This window comes from Ictidomys tridecemlineatus, chromosome 7 (assembly GCF_052094955.1).
Source record: "Ictidomys tridecemlineatus isolate mIctTri1 chromosome 7, mIctTri1.hap1, whole genome shotgun sequence".
Classification (NCBI taxonomy): domain Eukaryota; kingdom Metazoa; phylum Chordata; class Mammalia; order Rodentia; family Sciuridae; genus Ictidomys; species Ictidomys tridecemlineatus.
Genome location: NC_135483.1, coordinates 109,878,354 through 109,894,780, shown reverse-complemented (window position 1 = coordinate 109,894,780; position 16,427 = coordinate 109,878,354). Strand labels below are relative to the sequence as shown.

The 16,427-nt window shown below is 35.9% G+C and overlaps 1 protein-coding gene across 7 annotated transcripts in view; it reads right to left on the bottom strand.

Annotated features, from left to right (window-relative positions):
* Thsd7b (thrombospondin type 1 domain containing 7B) overlaps positions 1-16,427 on the bottom strand; it is an 809,752-nt gene that overhangs the window by 333,189 nt on the left and 460,136 nt on the right. For all 7 annotated transcript variants that reach the window (XM_078017320.1, XM_005315833.4, XM_078017322.1 and 4 more), the window contains 2 exons: positions 6,985-7,114; positions 3,729-3,832 (listed from right to left, as the gene is read on the bottom strand). In XM_078017320.1, the coding sequence (XP_077873446.1) occupies positions 3,729-3,832; positions 6,985-7,114 (234 nt within the window). The remainder of the gene's footprint in view (positions 1-3,728; positions 3,833-6,984; positions 7,115-16,427) is intronic.

Here is a 16,427-nt window from a genome sequence, read left to right as displayed (position 1 = left end):
CTTTACCCTATTCAAAAGCAAAGGCATCTGAGAACTTATTTTGATATAGAACTATTTTGCTCATTTTTTAAAAAGAAAAGATACTTTTTTTTAAGAAATAGGATTTATTCAAGTGTGAAATTCTCACAGGGGCAAGAGGGGACCCTGAGAGCAGGTTGCCTCTTAGGTGTGCTAGTCTAGGGGTTTCTTTCTTTTTTTTATTTGTTCCAATTAGTTATACATGACAGTAGAATGCACTTATATACTTTGATGTTCCATACATAGATGGGATATAATTTCTACAATATGTATAATTTCTGAGTATACATATTGTAGAATCACATTGGTCATACGGTCACATAAATACATACAGTAATAATGTCTGTTTCATTCTACTATTTTTCTTATGCCCACATCCTCTGACTTCCTCTCCTTTCACTTCCCTCTACCTTTTTTTTTTGCACTACAATTCTTAATACACATGAATACCACATTTTTTGTATTTCTGTTTGTATATAAAATATGTTGACATCCAATTCAAGTCTTCATACATGTACTTTGTATAATGGTAACTATCACATTCGACCATCCTTGTTACTCCCCTACCGTCTCCCTTTCCCTCCCACCCCTCTTCCCTATCATGAATTCATGTATTCCTTCCATGCTCTTCCTCCTAATCCCACTTTGAGTCAACCTCCCTATATCAGAGAAAACATTCAATATTTGTTTTTTGGGGATTGGCTGACTTCACTTAGCATTATCTTCTCCAATGCTATCCATTTACCTGCAAATGTCATGGTTTTGTTCTGGAAAATACTTTTATTTAAAAGATATTATTTGAATGTGAAGAAAACACACAGATTCCATCAAAATGTTTATGCAAGAAGACTAAGTTTCTCACTGTCACAAAAACTAATTATGGAAGAACAAAAGATTGGACAGTGATTAGAGATCTACCTCCTTTGGTCCACATAACATTATTCAATGAAAGTGACCCTAAAAGAATGCAGAAAGTCCAGGCTATTTGAGACAAGACACCTTTAATCTCTAGCACCTACTGTGTCTCCATTCCAGTGCCACATGTTGAGTCTTTATGCTGACAGAGGATGCTCACAGCTGACAAATGAGATGAAAGTACTCAGAAATCTCATTAAACCAGTTTTAAAGCAGCGACTTTGGATAATTAAAAAAGAATTCATCTACAGATTAATTCACACTTCTAGGAATGCCAGCACCTTCACTTTTTCCTTCTTGTTTTAGTACCAAAATTTGACCCTTGTAAGAGCAATTTCTTTTAACTATTAGAATATGTATGTTTCTTTTTATACTTTCCTTTTCCATAAAGCTGAACAACCAGTATTTCTTTACTCAGATTAAAAACAAGAAACTGGGCAGAAGGCATGCCTGGTTCTCCATGAAGGATGGGACAACACAACTCAAGATGCCCATCTCCTTGGAGATGACAGAGACTTTTAGCCATGGCTGTAATTCTACATGTTCTTCTGATTTCTTTATTTTTTTCTTCTTCTTCTTCTTCTTTTTTTTTTTAACTAGAAGAGTAATTACACAAATGGATTCCTAACTATGCACCAATTTTAAAAGTTAGCCACATAAACAATCCTTCCAAATGAAAAAGATAAACATTGAATAAAATACACATCTTCTAAATTTATTGCTAGGTCTGTTGGAAAGAAAAGAATCAATGAAGCCCCAAACAAAATGAAAGGATGAGACCCTGCAAGGTAAGCAAGAAAGACAACTTTTGTTGTGAAGGTTTCTATTAAACCTCATAGATTGGACTAAAAAGCCCCACACTAGAAATAGAGATCACAAGGTTAGTCTTCAGAGTTTAAGGGGAAACTAGATAAAAATAAATTTGCCTATCAAAAGGTCCCAGTAAGTCCATTTGCAATTCTAAAACTTTGCATTGGATGACAAAAGGAAAGAATGTCTCTTGAGAATTTACAACCTTAAACTGATTTTCTTAAGACTACCTGGTCTGAGTTTATGCTCTTCTACAATGGGTCTTCAAAGAGAAAATTAATTTTTAGATTTTTTTCCCAGATAGATATGGACTCCATGTGAGTATACAGAAGAAACACAGACAAACCCTTTCTAGGGGAGCTCAATAATAATACAAACCACAAGAAATTCCCATCGATGAGATTCCTTACAGTGATAGAATAAGAACCTCAGAGTCAAGTTAACAACAACAACAATAACACTGCATTAGTTTCCTATGACAGCCATGAGAACTACCACATATTGGTAGCTGAAGACAAGAAAATATTCTCTATCACATTCTGGAGACCAAGTGTCCAAAATCAAGGTACCAACAGGACTACACAACCTCCAAAGTCTACATGGGAGAATCCATTCTTGATCTTTCCAGTTTTTGGTGGAACCAGATGGTCCTTGGCTTCCGGCTACATCATTCCAATAGCCCTTGTCTTCTATGTCTCATAGAGACACTGGTCATTGGACTTAAAGCGCAGGATAATCTTACCATCAGATTCTTACTTTTTATTATAATAGCACATCATAATTATATAAAATAATGTGTTTCACTATGGCATTTTCAAAGATGCATATATCATTCTTTGATAGTTTTAACCCTGCCTATTTTTAATTAAGGTCTTTTTTTTTCAAAGTAAAGCCACATGCAAAGGGTATAGGGGGGTGATATATGGATATATATTTTTGGGATCCACAATTCAACCAACAAATAAGCATACAAAAAGTAGACCTTATCTGTGAGGACAGCAAGAAATGAACACAGTGGAAAGCTTGCCTCATTCCTCCTACAGCATAATATTTTTTTCCTGGAGTTAGATTTTCCATCTTTTGTAATGTGTTCACTTACATAACTATTTAGTACATTAAAAAAATCACCATTTAAAGTATATTTTTGTCTGAGTAATACATATACATAGCTTTCAAATTTGCATAATGGTGAAAAATAATTACCCAAGTCCCTATCATGAGTCAATTATTTCAGACCCTTTTACAGTTTCCTTTGATGTATACTTCCTATTTATGCAAATATGCATATGTTTCCACCTATTAATTCTCCATTGTTAGACATTTTCTATTGATGCCTTCTTAGAGCTCTTCCCAAGCCTTTCCACCAAAGTGTCAATATTGTTAAAACACAATTTTTGCTAGAATACATACTTGGGTGTTTTTCCTTAACAACACCATTGGCAGGGGAGCTGAAGACATGTCTTACCTCCACCTACAACTTTTTGTATTTCGTGGAGTTCTTTCACATTTTATTTGCACACCTTCTCTGAGTCTGGGTGTTTCTGCACTTGCAAAATGTTTCTCATGCAATTTTTCAGGTTAAACATGACAAATGATCTATTCTGTTCATTTATTGGAGATTTCCATTTTGAGACTGTGTAGGTCTTTTATTCCTACCAACATTAGCTGCTCTCTAGGTGTGAGACCACTTTGGTCCCAGGACTTCCTTTCCCTTTCTGCCCTTGAATGTGAATGGACTCTCTTCCAGGTAGCAGACCAAATTTTCCTGTTTTGCTCACCTTAGTGAAGCACATCTTCTAGTTGCCCTCTGAAAACAAAATACACTGAGGGTAAACTTTTGGAGATTTTGCTTTCTGCAAATATTTTCTCCCTGATACTTGAATGATAATCTGAGACAGACTTACTCATTTTAAGAGTAACACGATTTTAATAACATATAAAGAGAAAACTATTTTAAACCACATATAAATAGAAAATCTCCTTACCTCTTGTTTGTAACCCCTTTCCGCAGGCTTCGCTGGTGCCCATTATTCCCTGTCTGACAGACTCAGGCACTAGGATACAAGGACTCCATTTCTGTGGTTTCCATCTGTGATTATAAAGAAAAAGCAAACTAGAAATTCTATAATTTTCACCGTGACAAACATGCAACAGAAATACTTGAAACAAATGGATCTGAAATCCAAAATCTGAAAGATTATAATTCAATAAAAATGGACTTGAAACCAATGTCATAAAACCAAACCCCGGGGGAGCACTAGGGATGACAAATAGTCTCCTATTAATCATGATCCAAATTCATGATTAATGTAATAATTAATATTTTTTGGTTTTGAATGTTTTGCATAAAAACTCATACAGAAACAAACAACTATATCTCATATAGAAAAGTGTTAACAAAAGCCCTAGAAGCACAGGTCAAATGGGTGCCTTATGAACTTGAGATTGTGTACAAAAGAGAGAAATGGGGTTGGGGGAAAGACCCTGTGTCCTACCGGAGCATTAGAGAATCTCAATTTGAACCTCTGAAACCCTGGAGGGAAAACCCTTCAACACTCAGCCTTCTGCTTCACAAATTTTTATGTGATGCTTCCTAGGACTCAGAAGCAACTCAAACATCTCAACAAGTTACAAAATAAAAGGTAAAGAGGGGCCCTGGGGAGCATCTTAACTGATAGTTCATCAGAGGAAAGAGGAGGGAAGGCATCTTTGTTGAAATGTCAAGATTTCTTTCCCTATGAGGAAATAGTTTTTAAGACAGTCATCTGGCTTTCCACTTTTCCCCCACTTTCTCAGGCTAATAAAACTCCTACTTTTATGACTCAGAGGGCAGATTATAACTTAGCTAACTTAATCCTTAAACCTGTTACTGTACAGTGTTTCAGAAAAGCCAAGCCCTAAATCTAATCACGGATTCTATTATTTAGAGTATCTCATTTTTCAATAAGAGCAACTTTTGTTAAGAGAGCTACTTAATAAAAAGAAATACGAACTAAAAATATCATTGACCTTATTCAAATGGCCACCATAAAGGGAATAACTGAGGAGTTATGAGAAAAATCAGGAAACAACAAAAATATACCCTGCTTCAAGAAGTCACCTTTACATCCTAGTCACACATTTACTTTGGACATGGACAGATTTATTCAGCATAATTCGAAAACATAGACACTACAATGATAAAGGGTTTTAGTTCAACTTTTCTACCAAAATGTGTGATTTATTCGGGTTCTCTGAGTTTCCATAGGCTTCTTAGACGAATAAAAGACCAGACATTTAATCTAGTTAAATAGTTTGCTGTACAGACTGAAAGGGAAAGAAGAAATTTTCAGAACTCCCATGTGAAACTTTCAGGTTTAGGATGATGAACCTGAAGTCAGAGAGGTTAAGTGATAATTTGAGACTGCCTAAGTCAGCACGGGCCAGTTTTCAGTCCTCAGTCTCTGGATGCTCAGCTACAGACTCTTGGTTGCAGCCCACTGCCAAGTCTATCTAGGAATAAAGGTTCTCATGCTCGCTCCCCTTTCCTTACTCATTTAATGAGTTGAGATATGCTCTAATTCAGAGAACAAATAATTAGGCACTTCTGTTTTGATTTGGTAAACATATAGATATGATAAATTAATAAAGTTAAAAAGAAAGATGAAGATAATGATAAACACCTACCTTAACTTGCATCTTAATTTAATGTCTCTACCTTAACTTGCAACCTAAGATAATACCAATAAGGGGAAAAGTAAAATCTAAAGTGGAACAACCACATTGCTCAAAACTAAAGAATGGTTTTCTAAGGAGAAGAAATTTACATTAACTTGGATACAGTTTGAACTACACATCAGGAGATATGATACAATCTTCCAGTCCACACACAGTGGAACTGATTTCTGGGGGAAATGGCAGGAGGTCAATAACAAAAACTAGTTCAAACATAAGTGGTTAAATTGAAGCACAACCAGATAGTAAAGAGAGTGGATGATAGAATAGCCTACTAATAGTTTTTATAATGACATCTGATTATAATAGCCCTGGGTTCATACTGATGTCTAATAATTTTGATTTGGCTAATTTTTCACTTGGCTACCTTCCTTGAGAGCTCTTTTGCAGGCCTCAGAAGTTTCAATATTTAGACATGGCAGTAAAGGATGGATATTGACAGTGTTTCCTGTGGTTATTGAAGAAAAACTGGTACTCTAGGCCTAATTCCATTTTTTTTGTTTGTTTTGTTTCTTGTATTTTGTTTTAACATCCTCCCCAAATTGGGTACCACACAAAAAACCCAGAAGTAAAGCATGATGAAATCGATAGGTATTTGGACTCCTTCAATGACCCTCTTGAACTTTATTTAAAGTGAGGACTTTATCCGAAAAGAACTTGGATTTTCCTGAACAAATTAGCCCTTGAATTTCACAGCTTTAAGATATAGTTTCTCAAATAATCAGGAAAACTCTGAACATCTTTGCTAACAGTATTTTTAAGGGTGCTGACAAAACCGTATGATTGTTAAGACCGTGAGCTGTTTACAAAATCCAACAGTGATTGAATTTAATTAAAAAATACTTTAAAGCAATGGTACAGATTTAAAACATGTAAGTGTTAAAAAGAGTAGGAGGTTATGACACAACACAGAAACCTGAAACATTGTTTTAGTGAATAAAAATTAGCAATTTTCCAAGAAAGAAGACAGAGTGAATATAATAGAGTTTAAAAATATATTAATTTTCTCCGCTTTTTAAAAAAATGTTTTCTCCATAGGTTAAACATTTAACTGGTTGTTTCTGTAATTGTGATAAAAATTGACAACCTATTTTTATTAAAATAATTATTAAATGACTACATTTTTTTCTAATTCTTTATTAAAGATTTTAAGACGGAAACAATAAAGATGTTACCCTTCTCTGTTTGTGTGTGGTGTGTGGTTGGTTTGTGTGTGGGTAGGGGATGATGTGTTTCCCTCTAGTTTAATACCTTCCATCGTGAGTCTATTTGGATCATGAGCCTGACTGCAGAAGTGACAGCAATCTAGTAGCTCACTTGGAGTCAAACATGTTTTGATTTTTGCATTTTAATGAGATGTTAACATCCTTTAGTCCTTTCAAATATATTTCAGGGGAAAAAACACTGAAGCATTTGAAAAATACATTACCTCGTCTTATTTTTCGCTAAGCAACTGTATATTAAATGCAAGAAAACAGTAGGATTTATACTTAGATCTAATGATAATTTGAAAAAGTAACTAATTACCGATATATGGGGCACAAGGAGACATCTTCACACTCTCTCTCTTCATATAAGGTATCTGGGCATTCCTGGCCTCCATTGGCTGCTTCTTGGATGATAATTCTGTATCGAGACTGTTTTATTGTGGTATTTCCTGAAGTAAAGGAGAAATAAAATTATAGTGCCCTTGTATATTGATGCAGACCAAAATCCAGGTAGCAATTAGAGGGGAGAGAATAAAAGACACAAAGGTAGAGAGACAGAATTGAAGTAAGCATATGTGGAAAGACAGCCAAGGAATAAGAATTAGCATATACTAGGAGTTAATGCCCAAGTTTGCTTCTGTGACACAGACACATTATTAGCAACTGTAATTTTAAATGTATGTTATTCTAATATGTAAATATACCTTCCTACTCTTTTAATGTATTTTCAATTAATTAGAATATACATTTCAAATGACATAAGATATACAGGGCGTGATCTGAGGGGTCTCAGAAACCCTCCTGAATCTCAAACAACAGCTGACTACTCTGTAGTTTTCTTATTATTTTATTCTATCTAATACGGTGTTTTCCTCTTTACAATACTTTGTAAAATAGAAATTCACCTAAAAAATTAATATTTATAGCCTATGGTTTATATTACATATTAGTTTATTAGATTTCTTATTGCTCATAACCTTATAACCAATATATAATATACATACATATACATATAGATATATACACACACATACATATATACACACGTGTGTGTATGTATGCATATATATATACACACACACACATACATATACACACATGTGTGTGTATGTATATATATATATATATATATATATGCATGTATATAGAATTGGAATTTAGGGAAGAAGTGCTGTTTACTTCAAGGTATTTCTGAGAAGTAGAACTCTTAATAAGCACCTTAAAAAGAAAATTGATTGGGCTGGGGATGTGGTTCAAGTGGAAAGGTGCTCGCCTGGCATGCGGGGGCGCTGGGTTCAATCCTCAGCACCACATAAAATAAAGATGTTGTGTCCACCGAAAACTAAAAAATAAATATTAAAAAAATTCTGTCTCTCTCTCTCAAAAAGAAAAAAAGAAAAAAGAAAACTGATCAATTTAATGTGTTACTTCATCACTTCACAATCTTTAGATGTTTTCGGAATCAACAACAAAAGTCAATTATCTTTATAGTGTTTAGCAATTACTTCAATTACTAAATGCAAGATAAGTGACATGTACTAGATATGCAGATGCAAATCTCTGACCCACAGAAGAAAGAGGGCAAATGTATACATAACTAGTTATAAGATTCTGCAGAATATGGGGTTTGGTAAGCAGTGAGATGATGTTATGTGGGTACAGAAGCTAGAATGATCCTTTATGACTCTGGAAGTCAGAAACAGTTCATTGAGGAGTTAGATTTTATCCTGATTCTTGAAAACTGAATAGGAAAAGAAAAAATATATATATATATATAACTGGACATGGAACCAGTTTGAGAAGAGGCACCAAGACACAGAAGTGCAAGAAATTTACAGAGAAAGATACATAAGTACATTCAAAGAAAAGGTTTCTGTGGATTTCTTGCCTGTATGCCAATGAAGGGCTGAGGGAGGGAAAACTCATAGTGAGTGTTATAAAGAATAAGAAAGGGGGAAGTGAAGGAGAACATGGAGTTAATTGGTAGGTTTGGGACAGGCAGTGGTACCTAACCATGTTAAGACACTAATTTCTAGAAAGAAAGTAAATTAAAAATGAGCATTTATTGAAGTTATATATACATAAGTTTTTTAGAAAATGATTAAAACAAGACTCTACAATGAAAAACAACTGACCCACAATCCGAACTCCCTTACTTGGTCTTCCTCTTCAGAGGGAACACTTTTAACTCTTGGTTTCTATATTTAGCTCTGTGGTTATCTCCAAATTTATACCTAATATACCTATGTCATTATTTCTTAATTTATGAATTTTAGAGATTATCTATTGACTTTCTGCTACAATTGAAGAGAATTTACTTTGTACCTCCTGTCAATTTTTTATGCTTCTCCTGGTTATTTAAAGACTTTAACCCATATAGTTTTCAGCCTACTCCTTGCTCCTGTCTTCCATCAGGCCGGCCACCATGAGTTTGTGGAGTCCTCCTGAGTGTACAGGCTTTCTCCTCCACTGCCATCACCTTCCTGCTAGGTTAAGTCATGGTTCCAGCTGCCATGTTATCCATTTCTCTATTCCTCAGTCTTGATCTATCAATGTCTGTCTTCCTCAAGTGAGTTTAGATCTCCCATCCAGTGATGGTCCTTTCCTTTTTCTTTAAAAAGGAATTAAGGCTTTAAAATTTCTCTCTTAATAAATAATTTTAAACAAGATTTTCAGAAGAACAGGAGAATGACACATGTAGGCACATTTTATGACCTTGAGGTACAAGTAGAGGTGAACAGGATCTCCACATCCCCTCTGTGTCCATCTTTAACCTGCTCTATATCTAGGAAGCTAACCACAGAAGGACTGTGTTGGTGACCACTTGCCTAATGGCTCCTGTTGAGTGTGTCCAATGGGAAGATGGAACACACAATAGAAGGAAAAAAGAGAAAAAGAGGAGAGAGAGGTCAGAATGTTTATTCCACTAGATTTACCATCTCTATATCAAAAGCTGTAGTTTCTATGGATTGGCACTTGACTCTAGTTACTTTCTTTTGATGCCACTAATTGTACTTTTCTCTATTGACTTCCAGGATCCCATCTGTCACTAGCCCAGGTACAAGATCATCACCTGCTGTTAACTTATACTGATAATCCCTATTCCAGTGTAAATCATCTCTTCATTAAATTTTCCTTAATTGCCCAATTTGAGGGATATCCTGCCAGGATATCCCAATATAGACAAAGGAGAGATGCTGCTATTAAAAGTGGGAGTGCTATAATTAGCCCTTTTTAAGATGCAATGAAGTCCCTGTGAGGAGTATAGAAAAGGAAGTATAAAAAAAGTAAGTGAAACAATTCTGCATAATAACATAAAAAGCTATCTTCATTTGGGTATTATAAATAATTATGCCTCTAGGAAGAAGTCTCTTCTGCTTTCCCAATTAATTCAAATTACATTGTACTTACTCTGCAAATTAACTTAAAATGTATACATGACTGTGGGCTTGTGTGTGTGTGTTTTGTCTAAATATTATTTTAGGAGACTATAAGCAAAGATTGAAGATAGTAGAAAAAATGAAAGGGTTGCCTTCACCTCATATTGGGATAGAAATCCTAAAGGGGACTAGCTGTACAGCATGGATCAATGCTTCTCCCTTTCATATGCACACCGGCACATGCCGCACACTCAATACAGGTCAAATAACAAAAGTTTGCGTAAGAGAGTTACATTGATTTTCATGCCCTACAGTTGTTCAGGTCAAGGTTGAGAAGGATGGATTCCATGGTGAAACAAATACTGACACAGAGGTAGGATTCTTCAGAGGGGAAAATGACTCACTGTAGAGAAATGAAGAAATCATTGTACATGCCTTTGGATCTCCAGAGAGGGAAACACCAAGATGTGTGAGATACCTATTAAGCAATGTTTTTGTGTATTCCTTTTCCCTTGAACTTTGGAATGTTCATATTCAGAATTCAGTTTTGAAGAATTTTCCCTCTCCACATTGTTACAGATGCTGTGGCAATTGCAAGAGCAGGCAATGTGCACACTGGGAATGGGGCATTGGAGGTCTCTCCAGTATACTTCTATTTTGAAGCCACTGTGAGAGTGGCACTTTTGTCAAAGGAGAAGAACAAAGTCCTGGAAATCCAGGAGGTAACAATGAACAAAAGAAGCAGATGCCTGAGGCAGCCCTCAATAACATGGTTTGAAGACAGGCAAGAGAGAATGAGCAAATATGGAAGATACTCTCCCAAAGTGATCTTAAACAAAGCCTCACTATTCTACTGATCACATAAGAAAAGTGATTTCTAGGATATAGGCACAGAGAGGTGATAGTGGCTTTTTAAATATAAGAAATTGGTGTTATGTTTATGTGAAAAGTCACATAATCAAAAGCTGCCTTGTTTTATTATAACATCTTATGAGATAGCTATTGTTGTTGTTATTCCCATTTCACAGATACAAATGTGGCCAGAGGAAAGAGGTCAATAATTATCCAAAGTCACATTACTAGAATTAAACTTCATTAGGCAGGCATCAAAGCCCATGTTCTTTCCACTAAAAAGAGACTTTATAGTCAGAAAGAGAAAAAAGAAAGGGGTGAGGATGTGGAGGAAAAGGTATACTCATACACTGCTGGTGGGACTGCAAATTGGTACAACCACTATGGAAAGTAGTATGGAGATTCCTCAGAAACTTGGAATGGAACCACAAAGTGATCCAACTATCCCACTCCTCAATCTATTCCCAAAGGGCTTAAAATCAGCATAGTATTCTAATGCAGCCACATCAATGTTCACAGCAGCTCAATTCACAATAGCTAAACTGTGGAAGCAAGCTTGATGCCCTTCAATGGATGAATGGATAAAGAACTGTGGTATACATACACAATAGAATATTACTCAGCATTAAAAGAGAATAAAATCATGGCATTTGCAGGTAAATGGATGGAGCTGGAGAATATCATGCTAAGTGAAGTAAGCCAATCCCCAAAAACCAAAGGCTGAATGTTCTCTCTCATAAGTGGATGCTAATCCAAAATGGAGAGGGTGGAGGCATGGGAAAAATGGTCAAAGGGGAGTTAGTGTGGGGAGGGTGCAGTGGGGCAGGAAAGATAGTGAAATGAGATGAACATCATTACCCTAGGTATATATAAAACTGCAAATAGGGTGTGGTGCTACATCATGTACAGACAGAGGAATGAAAAGTTGTGCTGCAATTATGTACAATGAATCAAAATGGATTTTGCTGTCATATATACCTAATTAAAATAAATTTTTAAAAAAGAAAGGGGCATGTTAGGGGGAAGGGTTCACATCAAAACTCCTCTGTTATTCCAAAGAGATACTGCTTCTTTTCTAAGAAATTCTCTAATAAAACCCTGTTTGCAGAAAGCTTACATGTCAATAAAAACAGAGTATTTGTATGTTTTTGTGAATGTTGCTTCCCACCTCATTATGCTTATAGAAAAAACAACAATAAATTAAAGTGATTGGTTGCAAACTAAACAACTGCACAAGAATGATTGTGACTAATAAACAACTCATTTAAATTCAGTTTTGATTTATGCATATTTGATTGTCACTAAGTCATTAGCTATAATGAAACTTAAGTTATTAAATACAGTCCAAAAGAAGTAACACTGAGAAAAGATTACAATTTAAAGATCAAGAACCATATTTAACATAGAAAATATGAGTGGAGACACAAACATTATAGGATAGCTACAGATTCTTTATGAAAGTCTATGCCAGTCTTTTCTAGAAAGACAGTGGCAAAAGTGGAAGAAATGAGTATATGAAGAGTCCCTTTGGGTGATTTGCAATGAACACACCACAGTGAATTAAAGCCAGGATTATTTAATCAATGTTTTGGAGAATTAATCAGTGTCTTGGAGACTTGGTTGTAAGTGTCCAACTGACTGAATAAGTGAGCATAGGAAAAATGCTACTACTTGGTAGAGCATCAGTGAACTAGGCACTGGCTGATAAGAGAGGCAGTGTAGGAGATGAACACAAGGCAGGAGGCTCTCAGAGGCAAGCAAAGTAGATGGAGGATGCAGATGGCTATGTATCAGCAATGCATAGCAATTATTGTCCATCTGCAGAATAATGATCTGAATTATAACTCTCGGGCTTTTCCTTGTTTCTCAAATATCCCCATCACTAAAAGACCTCAGGGATCCCTTACGCTTCATGACACTGATATTCCTCCAGGCTTATTGTCATTCTAGATTCACGTTCTGGCTCTCTTCTTTCCTCTTCTGTTCTACATCCAGTTCATCATTCAAACACACGTTTGCACATGCACAAAAAATGTGTTGATAATTCCCCTCTAAGATATTTTATTAAAAATATGGCACTAATGATATGCTATGATTTACACTGCATAAATGGTCATGAGTTAAACACCTCTCAGTGTGAAGTTACAACACTACCTGTTGGATTCAGGCAATTCCTTTAACATTGCTAAGTCTCAGCTTCCCTGGCTCTAAAAGAATTTCTGCGTCGCTGTGACCAAAATACCTGACAAGAACAACATAGAGGAGGAAAAGTTTATTGGGAGCTCAGAGTTTCAGGGGTGTCAGTTCACAGATGGCCAACTCCATTGTTCTGGGCTAGAGGTGAGGTAGCATGTCATGGGTGGAAGTATGTGCAGAAGTAAAGCAGGATGGGCCATGCAATCAGAAAGCAAAGAGAGAGCTCTGCTCACCAGGGACAACATATATACCCCAAAAGTGCATCCACAGTGACCTAACTCCTCCAGCCACACACTACCTGCCTACAGTTACTGCCCAGTTAATCCCCATCAGGGGATTAACGCACTAAATAGGTTAAAGCTCTCAAAACCCAATCACTTCATCTCTAAACTCCTTGCATGGTATCACAGTGTAACTTTTGGGGAACACCACTTATCAAAACATAGGCCCACAAAAAGTTTGTAGTTCTTATGATTACTGTAAGGATTTCATGAGATACTGAATGAAAAGCATATATACATTGATTGATTTAGGAAATTTTCTTTAGTATAATTTGAATTTCTGAATGAAAGGAAGAAGAAAGGCAAAAAAATGTAGAAAAAACATTTCAGTAAATGAGTTAGTTACCAGTGACTTCAAAAAGAAAAAAAAATGACAAAGTAGCCTTCTATTCACAGCAGGGTCTCACCTATGTTCTACACATCTCTGTGCATCTAGGAGATCATGAGAGACTAGAATTTTTTCCATATTCCTGTAAATTAAACTGCTTTTGCAAGGCCATTAGTACCTACAGCTACCCTCTCATCTAATGGACAGGAATACAGAGGGTGATCAAACCCCTGTTTGCTCAGGACAGTCCTGATTAATGCCTATTATCCCACCTTAAATATTAATAATGGCTCTTCCATTCACTCTTAGTGATGTCTCTGTATGAAAAATCACATGACCACCCTAACAAAAATAATCATGACTCCCATCTCCATGTGAATGTAAGTAAATAGCATGTCTGTTTCTTCTTGAAATACATAGCATTGCATTGTAAGTGTGGAAAAGGCAGACTGCACTGCTATTTTTAAAATTATTCAATCTGCCCACTGGGTCTTCAGATGGCTCGCCAAGGAATTCTGTTTGAGATATCAAGTCCTGCATTTGGAGATGACTTTGGTAACCCAAAGTAACTCTTGCTCATGAATCATAAAATTAAAATGTAAAGGGAAAGAAAAGTATAGAGCTTATCATAATATAATTGACTATAGTGACTTATATATGTGATGGTGATAGAAACATCACAACTAGAAAGAACTGGAATTTTGTCAAAGAAGAGCATTAATATGAAGGGAGAATAACAACTTGAACTTGGCTTGTTAAGCAGTCTATTTCTGAGTAAATGCTACAGAGAGACAAAGACTGCTACTTGATGTTAGGCAGTCGAAGTTTCTTTAACATTGAATATTCCAGAAAATACATTCTCTCTACTAATTATGTGCAAGAAAACAATCCTTTTTAAATTTCTTCACAACCACTATTGACAGTCACACCAAGTTGAGTTCCTTTTTTACAAAACCAAGGATTTACCATCATTCCCACTTAAATCTGGAGAAACAAATACTGTGACTGAATTCTCAGAGGGAAGTGTTTACCGAATACTGTGCTGTCATCATAGATAAATATTTATCAGCTGTCTGCTATATGTAGGAGATTCACCTAGGTGCTGAGTATTAGACTGAAATGTACATGCATGCATTATTAAATCTCTGCAGTGCAGCAGAAGTGAAGCCTCATGGATGGATAATAATGCCAAACTTCTCCGTAGTCTTATAAGGATTCAGAAATGATATTAAAAACTTTGTATTAATTATCCAAAAGCCATCACCCCAGCATTTTCTTTCTTTGATCAAGGACAAATGAAAGCTTAGTGGTTAAAAAAATGCAATGCCCTAGAATAACAATAGGCAGGAAGTTTTTATGTCCTTCTTATGCATCATGGTATTCCATATAAAGAGCAGATACATTGATAGCAGCCTCTTCCCACCACTAAATTCCCTCCCAGCCTAAACCTTGCAGTACTTTAGAATGAACACTGAACTAAAGACCCTGTCTACATAAGGATGAAATTAAGCACAAATTGCAATGCTTTGTTACTAAACTTTCCAGGAATGTTGAAAATAGGCTCCAGGATATCCATACACTTCTTTCATTTTGAAGTGGTGCCTGAAAAAATGTATTCTATATGCTTAAATTTTCATAATCATCATTCATTTTGCAACCGAAGCCAAATTCAATGGAATTGGCAACAGAGAGGACCTCCAGGGCTCGGATTTCTAATCCCAGCTCATTACCCAATTGCTATATGACCTTGGGCAATGCACTTAACCTTTCAGAGCTTCAATTTTCTTACTTGTCCTATGTGGGTAATATTGCCTAGCCAATTCACAGGACAGCTGTTAGGAATGCCTAATTAAATGGGATTTAAAGCATCTTGTAAAAAAAAAAAAACTCAAAATTCCTTATATGCAAGCCCTTTAAATAGACTCTATGCTGCAAACATAACATGTTTATATCTACATAAATATCCAGGATAAGAATCACAAATGTTTCCTCTCCATGGTAGATATTGTATGGCTTACAAAAATCTCCACAACAGTTCTAAATTTCCAGGGTTTCTCTCCAATTCTCTCTAATTCCTACCCTCAACCTCTGCTGCCCTCAAACATCTCCCATTTAGAGAATTAATCTTATCCAATGGTGGATAAGATCTTTGAATCTGGGCCCTCCTCTCACTCTCTACATATCACCAGGGAAATCACCCACACCTGATCTGTCTCCTCAGTCCATGAGGTTCTCAATCCTGGCAGTGTATCAGAATGGCAAGGAACACTTTTGTAAACTCCTAATGTCCCCTAACATAAACCAATTTATTCAGAATTTCTTATGGATAAGGCCCAAACACTAGTATGTTTTTAAAAATCCTCAGGGCAAGAGATCCACTGATGTAGCATAATTAAAGCAGAGCCTCTTTTTCACCCAATACGTAAAACAGGAAAAAGACCATGCAGTATGCTTAACCAAGCCATAGAAAACAAATGAGTACTAGCTGAATTATTACCACTCTCAACACATTTAAATAATGTCACATGCCCTCCAGCTAAGTACATCATAATGGGCATAATTGGAAATGTGTACTATAAAGAAGGAGGGTCAACACTGCAATTTAGAATGATGAGTTGCTCTTGCATTCTCTTACTGCCAACATGTGCTGATATGACAGGGATGTATTTTGTTCCCTATCCTGACCCCCTTTCATTTCAGCAGATGCTGTGTGTCCTGACTGCCT